Source organism: Panthera uncia, chromosome B1 (genome assembly GCF_023721935.1).
Source record: "Panthera uncia isolate 11264 chromosome B1, Puncia_PCG_1.0, whole genome shotgun sequence".
Lineage (NCBI taxonomy): Eukaryota > Metazoa > Chordata > Mammalia > Carnivora > Felidae > Panthera > Panthera uncia.
This window is the reverse complement of record NC_064811.1, coordinates 138,759,374-138,774,918: the sequence shown is the minus strand read 5'-3', so window position 1 is coordinate 138,774,918 and position 15,545 is coordinate 138,759,374. Positions and strand designations below refer to the sequence as shown.

General features: G+C 40.7%; 1 protein-coding gene across 1 annotated transcript; it reads right to left on the bottom strand.

Annotated features, from left to right (window-relative positions):
* Positions 1-502: 502 nt before the first annotated feature.
* LOC125923992 (tripartite motif-containing protein 60-like) lies at positions 503-2,907 on the bottom strand. Its single transcript, XM_049632654.1, has one exon. The coding sequence runs from the start codon at positions 2,576-2,578 to the stop codon at positions 1,157-1,159; it is 1,422 nt and encodes a 473-aa protein (XP_049488611.1). The 5' UTR covers positions 2,579-2,907; the 3' UTR covers positions 503-1,156.
* Positions 2,908-15,545: the final 12,638 nt, after the last annotated feature.

Sequence of the window (15,545 nt, the reverse complement as noted above, 5' to 3'; positions counted from 1 at the left end):
ATTCAACACAAATCCAAAGGCTCAGCAGTATTTTTTGTTGTTGTTGATACAAGCTCCAAATTTTACATATATTATCTACTTAAAGGTGTAATCTCCAGACTAGAAAAAGCCTAAGAAAGAAAACATAGAACTAAATAAAAGGGATTCTGAGAAAAGAGGTCAGTTTCCAAAATGAAGTAAAGGATGGTAGTTGAACAGAGCTACAGGGTACATTGTCCAAATGGAAAGAGGGAAATGATTTATTGTGTGTATATGTAATTTAATAAGTATATGAGGTATATGAGATATGTATATGGTGGGGGCATCACCTCATTTTCCATAGTACTAAGTCAAGACTAACACACACACACACACACAACAAAACATGTTACAAAGAAATACTGAGGTAAACAGATGAAAGTTCAAAGTGGCTACCTTTATAGAGCACATGGTCCTGGCATGGTAACGGATGCTTTTCATAAAGGCTTATGTATTTTTTTATGGCAAAACATGTAGGCAACACAAAAAAATTTATTGGACTTTTAATGACAATTACTAGACTTCTAAAGTAACATATTTTATAGGTATTTTATTAGAATTTCCAAACCATTCTCCAATTTGATCCCACAATTTATCTGTAAAGTAGGCATAACCAGACTTTTCCCTGTTTGTTTGTTTGTTTGTTTATTTATCGAGACAGAGAGAGAGAGAGAGAGAGAGAGAGAGAGAGAATCCCAAGCAGCCAAGCAGGCTCCATGCTGTCGGCTCAGAGCCCAATGTGGGGTTCGATTCCACAAACTGCGAAATCATGACCTGAGCCAAAATCAAGAGTCAGATGCCCAATTGAATGAGCCACCCAGGTGTCCCATAACCATATTTAAAAAAAGTAAACTCTACCCCTAACGTGGGGCTCAGACTTGATCCTGGGATCAAGAGTTGCCATGTTCTACACACTGAGCCAGCCAGGTGCCCCTATAACTATATTTTCTAGAAGCTGCTGAAACAGAGATAAAAACCATTCTGGTTGTTTAAAGGAAAAACTAAAACTGCAACAAAACAAAGCAAACAAAAAACCAACAACAAAAAACAACAGAATTGTTGAGACTAGATTAATTGGCTTAGTTCTGTGCACTGCCTCAATAGAAAAAAAAACAATTAAGAATTTTACAATAGTTCATCATTCAGAATCTGTTACTGTACAGATTTTAAGAGGTTTTGAGTCTGTTCCAGTGTAGAAATAAGGCCAGAGTGTTTCTGTAAAATAATAGTTAAAAATATAGAGAAGAGATCTATCACTCAAGTTGTAAAAAGAAATCTCACACAATTCACAGTCTAAAAAAATGCCAATCTTTCTGGGTATTACTTTTGGCAGCAGATTAATTTTTTTAGGACCCAACGCAATATAATTACTCTGACTACATCGCCCAATACCCCATAATCCATCCTGCACTAAAATTGGTTGATTCTGATTCTTTCTCCTTCTGGGAAGAGAGTCTCTGCAGACACCAACAATCCATTCAGGCTTATCTTTCACATCCACCTCCCAATACTGCCTGCCAGAATTGTAGCCCCCAGAACCCAGAACAGCCGGGCAGAGATAAAACCTCCTTGGGTTATGAGGTAAGCTATGCATCTTATTTCCATATTGCACAGTTTTTCTATCTTCCGAGATAATAAGCCTACGATGTGCTGTTTCAGGATCTAGAATTAGATCTACTTGAAATCGCTTGATAATTTTGTTTAGGCCAGAATATTGTGGAGGAAGATGGTAACCATATTCCTTTAATTGGAATGAAAAAGGTTCAGGGGACTTTAAGGTTTTATATCTATGGTAGATACTTTTAACATCTGTTAGAAATTCCAGCCCTGACTTCATGTATTTGCCCTCAATCTCCTTTAGTAGATATTTTAATGTGGAAAGATGATTTGAAAATGTTGTCAGGTTTTCATTTAGTTTTGTTAAAATGTCCACTTCGTCATCTTGTAATTGCCGAAGAACAGTCTCTTGCTCATTTTTGAGAAACAACAAAAGTTGCTCAAATTCAGACTTTATTTCTTCCCTCCTATATTCCACCTTCTTCTTCAGTTCCAATGATTTTCTGGTTTGCATCATTATCACCTTTTCCACTTGTTCAATTCTCTCCTTCCATGGTTCAATGCAATTCTCTAATCTTTTCCTATGATGAGGAGCAGCCTTCTCTATGGGCCAAATGTAGTGATTCCGGTGATCAGTGGAGAAACTACACTGTGGACATAAAACTTCTAGGTCCTTCTGACAGAAAAAGGTCAAAACCTGATTATGCTTTTCACATATAAGCTTCTCTTCTTTCCTCTTCCTCTTGCTTCTTCTTACCTGTAGTAGCTTAGCAATTTCAATCAAATTGCCCAGCTGGGGATTGCTTGTGAACTTCCTTTCTGGAAAGCAATGACGGCAAAAGGGACAGGGGAAAGTATCATTTAGATCCTTCCAGGAGATACTGATGCAAGAGAGACAGAAGTTATGCCCACAGTTGATGGTCACTGGGTCTTTCAAGTAGTCCAGACAGATGGGGCAGCTAGCCCCTGTTTGGAGGTCTTCTAGGGCTGTCACAAACTCCATTGAGCTGTGAACAAAGGTGGTGGGTAAGGTTATAAGTCCTTTAGTAAAGCACTCAGGACCCAGTGAGCAGTGGATATCCTCCCACAGACCTTGAAAACTAACCAGCTTTCAGTTTCACTGGATTGGCATGTTGATGATCTCCTGTATAAATGTGTTTATCCCCCTCCCTTTAGCTTTAGAGTCTATTGCCAAGAGTACCCAACAGGCTGCAGTCTATTGCATACTAGAATGTATTAGATGGGCTGCTGTTCTTCCCACTCAATGATGTAAAGACAGGCTTAATGACTTTCCTGTTCAAGAAAGCAGCTTTAGGTCCAAGCCTAGGAATCTTTCCTATGGGTGAGAAAAGACATTAAGTTAAAAATATGAAACCACAATCACCAATGTATGAAAACATTCACCTAAGACTCATTAATAAATGCTAAAATTTTAACATCTGTTAGTAATTCCAGCTCTGACTGGAATTACTAGGTGGAGGTTTGGGAAAAAACAGGAATCCGTAGTTATAGATTCATTTATCTCCTACATTTCAAAAACAACAATAAAACCTATAAAAAATATCCTTCCAAAAAATACTCCATCTCAATCCAATCATGAAAAACAAGTACTCTAACTTAAATCGCGGAACATTCTACAAGACAATCGGTATGTGTTATTCAAAATGTAAATGCCATGAAAAACAAACACAAAAGAAGTTTCAGATTTAAGACTAAACAAATACGACAGCCAACTACAACATGCAATTCCTGACTGAATCTGGGATCGCAAAATTAAAGATAAAACAACTAGGGGCGCCTGGGTAGCTCAGTCTGTTAAGCATCCAACTCTTGACTTTGGCTTGGGTCATGATCTCAGGGTTCCTGGGTTAGAGACCCACGTTGTGCTCCATGCTGACAGTGTGTGGCTTGCTTGGAATTCTCTCTCCCCATCTCTCAAAATAAATAAATAAACTCAAAAAAATAAATAAAAGATAAACAAGCAAAAGAACCCTTTTGGGACAAATGGGAAACTTTCAATATGGACTACGTATCATATTCTATCAGTATTGTGCTTATCATATTAATTTATCATAGGTGAGAAGCCAAATGTCCTTGTCCTTAGGCAATATATATTGACACATGGTGGGGGAGGCCATCTTGATGGCTGCGACGCACTTTCAGAAGGTTCAATAATTTTATTTTTATTTATTTATTTATTTATTTATTTATTTATTTAAACATTTATTTATTTATGAGACAGAGAGAGACAGAGCATGAAGGGGGGAAGGTCAGAGAGAGAGGGAGACACAGAATCTGAAACAGGCTCCAGGCTCTGAGCTGTCAGCACAGAGCCCGACGCGGGGCTCGAACTCACATACCACTAGATCGTGACCTGAGCCGAAGTCGGACGCTTAACCGACTGAGCCACCCAGGCGCCCCAGAAGGTTCAATAATTTTAAATGTGTAGCAAAAGGTTAAAAACTAGTGCATCCAGGCAAAAGGTTTACCTATGTATATTGCACATCCTTTCAAGTTTTCTATAGGTTTGAAATCATCAAAATGAAAAAGTTAGGGAGAAAATTTCTGGGCTGGTTTTTAAGGTACCCACCACACCCAATTTTAAACTAATAAAACTCCTCCAAGTTTGTAAGCCATTTTACCATCAATACAATATTCTCTCTTTCTCCCACTAACAAACACTTTCTCAACTTTTGCTCTTCCTCTCTCCCTCATGACCCAAAGACAGTAAGAACAGTAATTATGGGCAGGGTTTTGACATTTGAAATTAGCTTTGTCATGGTCACCTAGCAACTTCGTTTACTACACAGACTTACTCTTCCTATAAGCAAAATAGGAAAAATGCAGTAATTCTAGAGAGCCTCCATTTCTAAATTATTCCCAATGTCAAGGATTGACACAGCGTCTTGGGCCTGCACAAGCAAAAGCCATCACAGCCACATGCTATGGGAGGGAATGTTTCATAATGTAAGGACTAACATTAAAAGGCCATTCGGTTTGAATCCTGGTTCAGCTACTTAGTGTGTAACTTTAGGAAAACCCATGCAACTTTTTTGAAGAATCCCTTTCTTTGACCTGAAAGATGAGGATTACAACTTTTTTTATTTTTATTTTTTTTAAATATTTTTATTTATTTTTGAGAGAGAGACAGAGCGCAAGTGGGAAAGGGGCAGAGAGAGAGAGGAAGAAACAGGATCTGAAGCAGGCTCCAGGCTCTGAGCTGTCAGCACAGAGCCTGACACAGGGTTTGAACTCTGGAACCTCGAGATCATGACCTGAGCTGAACTCCGACGCTTACCCGACTGAGCCACCCAGGCGCCCCTCAACCTTTTTTTAAATAAGAATATCACATAAATGGCAGCCACCATGCCTATTGTTCTTGGCAAATAAGCTTTCTATTTCTTTTTTTTTTTTAAAGATTTTATTTTTTTAAGTAATCTCCACACCCAATGTGGAGGTCAAACCTACAACCTGGAGATTAAGAGTTGCATGCTCCACCAACTGAGCTAGCCAGGTGCCCCAGCTTTCTATTTTAGATTTTAATCTGGATCCAAACACTGACCACACATTACACTTGCTTATTAGTACTCTTAAATATCGCTCAATCTAGAATACTGTCTTCTGTCTCTACCTTTAGTCCTGTGGACTATCCCAAGTTCTACATTTTGCCTACTGCTTTTATTATTTTTTTTAAAGTTTATTTACTTATGAGAGAGAGAGAATGAGTAGGGGAGGGGCAGAGGGAGAGGGAGACACAGAATTTGAAGCAGGCTCCAAGCTGAGTTGTTAGCACAGAGCCCAATGCGGGGCCCTAACTAACTGCGAGATCATAACCTGGGCCAAAGTTGGATGCTTAACCAACTGAGCCACCTAGGTGCCCCTACTGCTTCTTGATATAATTTAACTTATCTCTCATACCTTCACTTTTTAAACCGATTCAAGTTGTTCCTCTCAGTTAAACCTGTCAGTAACTCTCCAGAAGTCAGGAGAAAGTACTCCACCCTTAGCTTACCATTCTGAACCCTTGATACATTATCTTGATCTTCACCTGGCTGTGGTCCCTTAAAGCAGTTGGCCTTTATTTTTTTAAAACACAGATGTTATGTCCTCCTTCCTGCACAACCTACTCACTGCTTAGATCACCTTTTCCTTTCTTTCCTCGGGACTAAGTTCTGCTCCTCTGGGAGACTCAGGCCAAGATAAATGTTCTCTAGGATAATTTATTATGTGTCAGGCACTAAGCTAAGGATCTTTCATGTAGTCACTGGTGCAATTAAGCTCTCCAAGCAACTCTATAAATCAGGAGCTATTATCCTGAATTAGAGCTGTAAAAGATGAGTCTATAGTAATTGAGTACACTCATACAACATTGCATTAATTGGCATGAGACTCAATGACTAAGCTGTATTGTCCCTTCTTCATACTCCCGTGGCATCCTACGCATCCCTCTACACCTTATATTTTTCATATTTGATATAGTCGCATTTTTTCCAAATTTGATAACGTATTCCAAATTCTTGAAAAAAAATTTTTTTAACATTTATTTATTTTTGAGAGAAAGACAGAGTGTGAGCAGGGGGAGGGACAGAGAGGGAGACACAGAATCTGAAGCAGACTCCAGGCTCTGAGCTGTCAGCACAGAGCCCGATGTGGGCTCAAACCCATGAACCGTGAGATCATGACCTGAGCCGCAGTCAGACGCTTAACCGACTGAGCCACTCGGGCGCCCCTATTCCAAAATTTTTTAAGGGGAAAAGAGGAGTTTATTGATTCCAGCACTGTAACAGAAAAACATATAACACAAATTGAGAGGTAGCAACACCTGACAGAACTGGGTTTTCATCCAACACTGCCACTTAACTAGTTACCTGTCCTTGGTCAAGTTAATTTTTCTGAGCTTCAGTTTTCTTTTCATAAAGTGAGGATAATACTATCTCATATCACAATTATTAAAGAAAACAAAATTAAGGCACATATCACAGTGCCTGCCATTTAACACATGTAGGTTTAAGGCTTCAGTGACGGAAATAACTGCAGGTGTGGTGAGAATAGCAAAAGAACTAGAGTCAGAAGTGGATCCTGAGGATGGGATGGAAATGCTGGAATCTCATAATCAAACTTGAACAGATGAAGAGTTCACTGCTGCTTATGGATGAGGACAAGAGTGGCTTCTTGAGATGGAATGTCCTCCTGGTAAAGATGTTGTGATGTTTAGGGGCACCTGGGTTGCTCAGTTGGTTAAGAGGCTCAGGTCATGACCTCAAAGTTTGTGAGTGGAACCTGGTGTTGGGCTCTGTGTGGACAGCTCAGAGCCAGGAGTCTGCTTCGGATTCTGTGTCTCCCTCTCTCTGCCCCTTCCCTGCTCCTGCTGTCTCTCTCTCTCAAAAATAAATAAACATTACCAAAAAAAAAATTTTTTTAAAGGGTGTTGTGACGTTTGTTGACATGATAACAAGGATTGAGAATATTACATAACAAGGATTGAGAATATTACATGATAAAGGAACAGCAAGATTTGAGAGAATAGACTCCCAATTTTGAAAGAGGTTCTACTGTGGCTAAAATGCTATCAAACGGCATCGTCTGCAATAGAGAAATTATTCACGAAAGGAAGAATCAATTGAAGTGGCTATCTTCATCATCTCATTTTAAGAAACTGCCACAGCCACCCCAACCTTCGGCAACCACCACCCTGATCGGTCAGCAGCCATCAATAGAAGCAAGATCCTCCATCAGCAAAAAAGATAACAACTCAGTGAAAACTCAGATGATGCTTAGCATCTTTAGCATTAAATTATTTTTTAATTAAAGTATGTACATTGATTTTTTCTTTTTAGACAAAGGCTATTGCACACTTAATAGACCACAGTAGAGTGCAAACATAACTTTTTGTATGCACTGAGAAACAAAATTCATTTGACTTACTTTACTGCAGTGGTCTGGAACCAATCCCACAGTATCGCTGAGCTATGTATGTGTGTGTGTGTGTGTTTTGTGTGTGTATGCACTTACATATAAAAAGTACTGATATTTAACCTAAAAGTTGCTATGTCTTGTATGGTTGCTAAGTCCCCTGTGACTGGTAAAGGCATTAACTTCTACCAGGCTCACAGTAATAACGTGATGTAGGACATTTTCTTACATTAATTTTGAAGGTGCAGGGAAGGAGTTTCAGAATTTTCAAATACATCTTTAATTTTGTTAAAATACAGTGAATTTGTAATAAATTCCAACAACACAGAACTACATAAAATAAAACATACAGTCTCTTCCAAGCCACTCTGCCTACCTGCTGACTCTAGGTGTTATTATAGCTACTAAGGCTTTAGTGACTTCCAATGGTCACTTAATACTTTCAAAATGGTACTTCTGAGTAAGCCAAGAAAGATGAGAGCATAGCTTTGGGGGTAAGACTGCACAGAATGATCACAGATTAGAAAACTGAGGGCCTAAAGAAAGTTTTAAGAATCTTGCCCAATGTAACAGTAAATTGCAAAGCATAATGGACAAACTAAAATCAAGAAAAAAAAATAGAATACTTTTAAGAAAGTATGTACAAGAAAAGGACTCAGGGGACGCCTGGGTGGCTCAGTTGGTTAAGCATCCGACTTCGGCTCAGGTCATGATCTCATGGTTTGTGGGTTCGAGCCCCGCGTCAGGCTCTGTGCTGACACCTCAAAGCCTAAAGCCTGCTTCCAATTCGTGTCTCCTCTCTCTGACCCCCACCCCCCACTCACGCTCTGTTTCTCTCTCTCTCTCTTTAAAAAATAAATAAGCATTAAAAAAAAAAAAAAAAACTCAGTACAGTGCAAGGAACATAATAGGTATTCACTCCAAGTATCATTGTGCCCCACTTTTCCAAGTGCACACACAGATCAGTCTTCCCTACTTTTCAGAATAAAGCCACTAACAGACTGTAAAGTTAACGGAAGCAGCTTTGTAGGCACTGCTACCACTCTAGGTCAACTACCCATTTCTCTCCCCCCATTATAGTATGAACCCCTTTTCTACTCCAAAACATAACGGTGCCTCCTATCAATTCCTTTAATTCTGTAGCTACATTGATCTTTTCAAACACAAATATAATCCTTTTATTTACCACTTACCATTCCATTAGTCCTTTATTACTTTAAGAAAGTAGCTCTGGGGCGCCTGGGTGGCTCAGTCGGTTAGGCGTCCCAGCGACTTCTGCTCAAGTCACGATCTCACGGTCTGTAGGCTCCAGCCCCACTTCGGGCTCTGTGCTGACCACTCAGAGCCTGGAGCCTGCTTTGGATTCTGTGTCTCACTCTCTCTCTGACCCTCCCCTGCTCACGCTCTGTCTCTCTCTGTCTCAAAAATAAATAAAACATTAAAAAAAAAAAAAAAAGAAGAAGAAGAAAGTAGCTCTCAAACCTTAGAACGCACCATGAACACCTATACATCTTGGTAAAAATACTGGGCCAAATTCACAGTTGGTGATTCAGTGGGTGTGTTGTATTTCTAAGTTCCCAGATGATATTGCTGGTCTAGGGACCATAGTTTGTGAACCACTGCTTTAAGGAAAATTTAAAGCTTCAAAGACCCATCAAGATCCGGTCCTAGCCTCTTCACCTAGCTCCCCATCGAATTATACCTCATAGTTGTGATTTGATTTTACAGTTATTTTTGTAATTCCTTAAGTGAGGGTCCAACTCCTCTGCCAGACTGTAAGCTTCTTGGTGGGAATGTATCTCCAGCTTATTCAAGTCCTTGGGCATATAATGGGTGCTCAAAAAGTAATGAATAAATGGAACCTGTGGTAGACGCCTAGCTCTCAGTTTCAACTGCTGTCATACTGAATGATTCTTTTTTTTTTAATATTTATTTATTGGGAAAGCACAAATGGGGGAGGGGCAGACAGAGGGAGAAAGAGGATCTGAGGCAGGCTCTGTGCTGACAGGCTTCCAGCAGTGAGCCAAATGTGGGGCTCAAATTCCCCAACCCCGAGATCATGACCGGAGCCAGTCAGATGCTCAACGGATTGAGCCACCTGGTGCCCTCACACTGAATGATTCTTGACATGCCTCAGCCTAAGCTGGCTCATCTGTAAAGTTGTAATGATAGTTCTTAACTGTAAGATCTTTGTGAAGGTTAATGGATGTTTCAATTGACCAGAAGGTGTGGGCAATGGAAAGTAGTGGATTCTCAAACGATGGCTACCGCTCCATTCACTTAACTTGCCACCTCTCCTCCGTCCTCTCTTCCACCAAACGCAGACAGCAGCTCTTTGGAGATAACCCAGCAACTCCTCAATTCTCATTCACATCAAAATCTCTTAAAACTTAATGAAAGCAGGCCCACCACTCCTATTCTGATGCTACAGGTCTGAGACCAGGCAGCTGCAGTTTTCACGAGATCGTCGCCACGGTCTGAGGAGACCCAGTCTTGTACACGTGCGGCCCCAAGGTCTGGCGCCCACTAGATGCTGAGGGAGCCCCTGCTCAGCTGAGCCTCACGACAGCCCACCCAGCTTACCTGGCACCGCTCAGCCCTTCCCTGGCCGGAGATCGCTGTGGCCCCAGAGCCTGGTGCAGCGTAGGCCCGAAACCCCAAAGAGCTTGCAAGGTCTGGCTCCTCGCCAGAGGCGCACCCTTAGCCCCTGCAGTGATTGGCGGTACCTCCGGAAGTGGGTTGGTGAGGGCCTGCGCATGTTCAATGACCCAGGGTGGCTTGGGAGAGGGGGGAAGAGACCTTGAACACAGATAAGGGCGTCTCCTTCAGTAATCAAGCCATTATTGTCATTAAGTGTTCTTTTGATTCCCAGTGGCAACCTTTTACATATTCTTGCTATTTGTATTTTTATGAGCAATTTGAGGATCAAAGTAAGGCTGCAGGTTGGTTTTAAAAGCTTCACCACCACCCCCACTTGTCGTCTCTGACACTAAGGGAATGAGAGCTCTGCTGTGGACCTGGTTCACGTAGTCTAGAATCCTAGGTCAGGAGGTAGTAAGCCTTGAAAGGAAAGAGAAACAGTCACCTTAATGGATCAATTTGCATCTCAGTGGGGGAGTGGGTGGGTCAGTCCCACCCTGTAGAATTATTTCCCACCTCAACTCAGGCTTACCCGAGGTCTCTCCTGAGGCAGTGATATGTAAGGTAAAATTTGAGGAATGAATTTGAGTTCATTGTGGATAAGTCTTCTAAATAAGTCCTCACCGTAGAAGTCTTCACCGGTGAAGGAAGAGCCAAGTGAGGAGGCTCGTAACTCTAAAGAACTTGGTAAATGAAGGATCATGTGCCCTTGGCTGGCACCTCAAGGGGAAGCAGGGAGGTGTATGAAATAGAAAAGATGGGAAGTGGACTTTGTGAAGCTGGTAAGATGGGCCAGAGTTGCTGCTGCAATACTTTTCAGGCAAAATTGAGGATTTTGATCTTTATCAAGTGCAAAGAAACGCCAGTGAAGCTTTTTTTTTTTTAATGTAATCCCTACATACAATGTGAGGCCTGAACTCAGGACCCAGAGATCAGGGGGCACATGGTCTACCCACTGAGCCAGCCAGCTGCCCCTGCCGGTAAAGCATTTTAAAGCCTTAACATGATATAATAAAATTTGAATTTTGGAAGGATGATTGGCTGCAATTCAGTGGCTTTAAGAGATCCAAGAAGTGGCAAGTGGTGGGAATAAAATACAGGTGTGATTTAGAGAATCCTCACCACATACTGTTACGTGGTTCCTAAACCTTTGCTGGTAGCAGCTGCTTCCCCTCTTTTTCTTTGTTCTTTTACTGTGGAGTGAGTGTATGGTTTTAATTTAAATGCTGTGAGATACAAAATTTGAGTCCTTTCCTATCACAGTTCATGACATAAAAACCATTTATGACAGGAAACCCCATCTGTATACACTGAATCCTGAAAGGCTGGCCATGCTTCGTAGGGAACAGCATAATCCAACCAGATGGGGCCAGCCAACCTGCTATATGCTAACTAAGGGGTCGATTGTTAGGCTTTGGATTCTTTTGAACTCATTGCTTTTAAGAATTATTATCATTTCACATCCTATAAGACTAGTTCAGAGGCAATCTGGCCTTCACCTTTAGTCCCCCTGTGTAAGAACTGAAGCTCTTCCTAGCTTATCAGGGATCTAGTTTCTCAGCCAAGGAATATTTTTCATGCCTGTTACTCTCTGAGATGCTGTGTAGTCCTCTGGCTCCTCCATCTTGTTTTAGCAAGATGCTAAATTGCTCCTCCTCTCCCTATCCTTCATGCACATAGGTAAAGGCCTCGAGGGCACATGACAAGCTTTTAATATGTAGGAGGAAACACATATGTATGGTTATGTGTGTAGGTGCACACACATGTACTTATGTGCTTCTGCACGCATAGAGGGAAAAGAGTGACAGTTAAGGTCTGGTTTTGGGACCGGGCTCCCAGGAATTCAAATCCAAGTGCTACTTTGGGTAACCTTTGGCAGGTGATCTTTACACTTGATCTTAGCCAAAAGGCCAGGAAGCAATTGGCGGGTTATCCTTTTGTACCCGTTTCTCATCCAGTAAACAAAAAATGGGGATGGGGAAGTAACAGTATGTGGAGAGCAAGATGGAGTCACTCATGGCAAGTAGGGGCCTGTGTGTCAAGCAATGACGCAAGCAGTTAAGGGTACTGCAGCTACCAGATATTGCTAAGACTAGCACCAGCTGACGACACCCCAGAACTGATAAGCAGACGCAGAGGAGGTCTGCAAGGGCTCAAGACTGATTAAATCCCCTTAAAGAGGGAGGATTTTTGCAACAAACTGTCAGACTCTTCAGACAGTGACCCCTCTATGTCTGACCACTCGAAAAAAGGCAGCTGTCGCCAAAGGCTGTGCCCCACTGATTTCTGAACAGAACTGAGCTCCTTCACTGCTTGAACATAATAAGCAGTAAGTGCTGAGAGCTGACCCGGACCAGACCCACATACTGCGTGCCTACAGACTGACTTCCCGTCTGGTTCATTAACTTTCTTCCCTCTGTGTTATCTCGTTTGTTGTGTGGTTTGCCTTATGTTCTTCTTTGTGTGCCCTGTAAGAAGCCAAGCTAATCATGTAGTGAAATGTCACTGAGTTTGAAATCCTGAACCTGCTTTATAATTATGTTAACTTTGCTTTATGACTGAATAATGCTGACACTGTGGAAAGAAATAACGTGTGTGTGCCTTCGCAGTATGCTCATGACATAGTACAACTTAACCTCTTAGAGTATTGAGTTTTTAGGAGTGAAAGCTCTAGTGCCTGGCATGGAAAACGTGGTGTCAAAGCACATACGCACTATCTATAAATTCACTTGATAATGCCTATTTCTGTTTCCCTGAGAGCAGAAGTGAGATTTAGAAGTAACAGGTATAAGTGTTCCATTTTGTTTTGTATCTCTTGTAAAGCTTGTTAAAAAAAATAAAATCTGTAAGTTTTTCTTCATTTGAAAATAATTTTTTAAAGAGAAAAGCCAAGCCCCTTTATACAACTATGTTTAGAATAGTTTCAAATATTCTGCTTAAACATAAAAGGAAGAATTTTATTTTTACTTTATGCTGTTTTTCTCTTTAAAAAATAGTTAAAGCAAGCAGAATAATTTCCAAGTTTCCTTGAAAGTAGAGAAGGAAAGTTGAGAGGGAATGAATCCAAACTTTGTTGAATTCAGTATGAGGCACACATACTTAATTCAACAAAGATACAGAAGTCTCTGGCCAAGGTGCAGGAGTGGTGATCACTCCAGCGGTCTGCCTCCAAGAGGAGACATAAATCTACACACCAGAAAATTTGATCCATTTTTCAGCTACAGGTCAGGAAATGATTCTTTATGCCATATTTTATTATAAAAGATGTGTCTGTAATAATTTAAAATTCCTCTTATATCCTAGTACCTTTTGGAAAGCACTTGGATTTATATTCCAACTGTGTCAGTTTACTAGCTGTGTGATTTTAGTTTATTCTTATGTTCAGAGTTTCAGTTTCCTCATCTAAAAATGGGCAAACTAATGCTTAATCCAACAGGATTATGGGGAAACTACTTTGCAAAAGGCTGAGCCCCTTTCCTCCCTCCCTCCTCTCCCTTCCTTTATAACAAGTGCACTTTTTAAATTAAACAAACACAGAACCTAAAGAATAATTTTTAAAAATGTTCATTTATTTTTGAGAGAGAGAGAGACTCGGGGGAGAGGGCAAAGAGAGAGAATCCCAAGCAGGATTTGCACCATCAGCACAGAGCCCAAAGTGGGGCTCAAACCCGCAAACCGTGAGATCGTGATTGGAGCCAAAACCGAGTTGGAATCTTAACCGACTGAGCCACCCAGGTGCCCCAATAATGATTTTTAAAGAGGCTCAGACACTCAAAAAACAGAAAGAACTCCAAAAATTACAGTATGGACAATAACCATCACCCACAATCTCATTACAGGAAAGAGTATCTTAACAGAAAACATGTTGGTGTTTTGTCAAATTGCAAGTTTGGAACTTTTTTATTTTTCAAAGCTAATATTATTAAAAGATCTTACAAGAAAGGGGGAGGGTGCCTGGGTGGCTCAGTCGGTTAAGCAGCCATTGAGCATCTGACTCTTGATTTCAGCTCAGGTCATGATTCCAGGATTGTGAGACTGAGCCCTGTGTCAGGCTCCATGAAAACACGGCAGAGCCTCCTTAAGATTTTCTCTGTCTCCATCTGTCCCTCTTCTCTGCTTGCACTCTGTCTCTTACCAAAAGTTAAAGAATTAGAAGCATTTTGGTTTTGGCTTACTTACAGTATTTGAAATTTTCATGATACTTACAGCTCAGTGTATACAAGTCATATTTAGTTAAGCATAACTATTTGAGTTATGAAACACAAAAATTTTGTTAACACCTCACTGGAAGAGAAAACAGTGTGGAAACTGACATATTAACACATTCTCCCAGGAGACGTTACATTAAAAATAGAAAAAGTGTGGGGCACCTAGCTGGCTCAGTTGGTGGAGCATGGGTTTCATGATCTTGGGGTTGTGGGTTCAAGCCTCACCCTCAATTAAGTATAGTGATTACTTAAGAAATACAAATCTTTAAAAAAGAATAGAAAAATTGAGAAATGTATACATACCAAAATATTTTTTACTTTTATCCATTACCAAGTTAAAAAACTTTAGAGAATTTTCTATAGTTACTTACTACTCCATAGCAAGTGACACAAAACAGTTGATACTAGATATTTTGAAAACTTCCAAAAATTGAGTTTGTAATACTTCTTAATATGTAGTCGGGAGATGGAATAGGTAGTTTTTTTTGTTTTTTTTTTTTAACATTTATTCATTTTTTGAGAGACAGAGACAGAGCATGAGTAGGGGAGGGGCAGAGAGAGAGGGAGACACAGAATCCAAAGCAGGCTCCAGGCTCTGAGCTGTCAGCACAGAGCCCAACGTGGGGCTTGAACTCACGGACCATGAGATCATGACCTGAGCCGAAGTAAGATACTTAACCAGCTGAACCACCCAGGCGCCCCCACATAGATAGTTCTTATGGATTAGTAGTGTACAATTAAATAGCAAACTTCCAGATGAGGTTGAGAATTCTTCTGCAAAGCAGTTGACGGGGACTGGAGCCTGAAATCAGCAACCTCACTACCACTTACCAAGACTCCTTGGAATCCAATTATGATTTTATAGAAGAATGAGAGCTTAAATGTGAAAAGAAACCAGGGCTAGAATCCAGTGTTCTTTCCATGAACATTCTGGCACAGTGGAAGCCAAGAACAGAAAATGGGATACAGATCTAGAGTTTAGCGAGTGAAGTCATTTTGGGAAGGGAGAATGAGGAGAAGAAACAAAGCCTGGAACTCAGGCTCCAATGTGCTAAAACAAGGTTCTTGTTACCAGATTAAATTTACTAATTTTTTCCCTTTGCCTCAGGCTCTAACAGGGCTCAGTCAGTTCTGTCTTCATCTAAAAGTTTGATATTTTGTTCATTATGCATTTTTGGTGGTGTTAATTTTGTTCTTTTTTTTCAAAAA

Excerpts from the sequence above, each read along its gene's own strand:
- LOC125923992 (XM_049632654.1), bottom strand. The coding sequence starts at position 2,578 with ATGGAGTTTGTGACAGCCCTAGAAGACCTCCAAACAGGGGCTAGCTGC.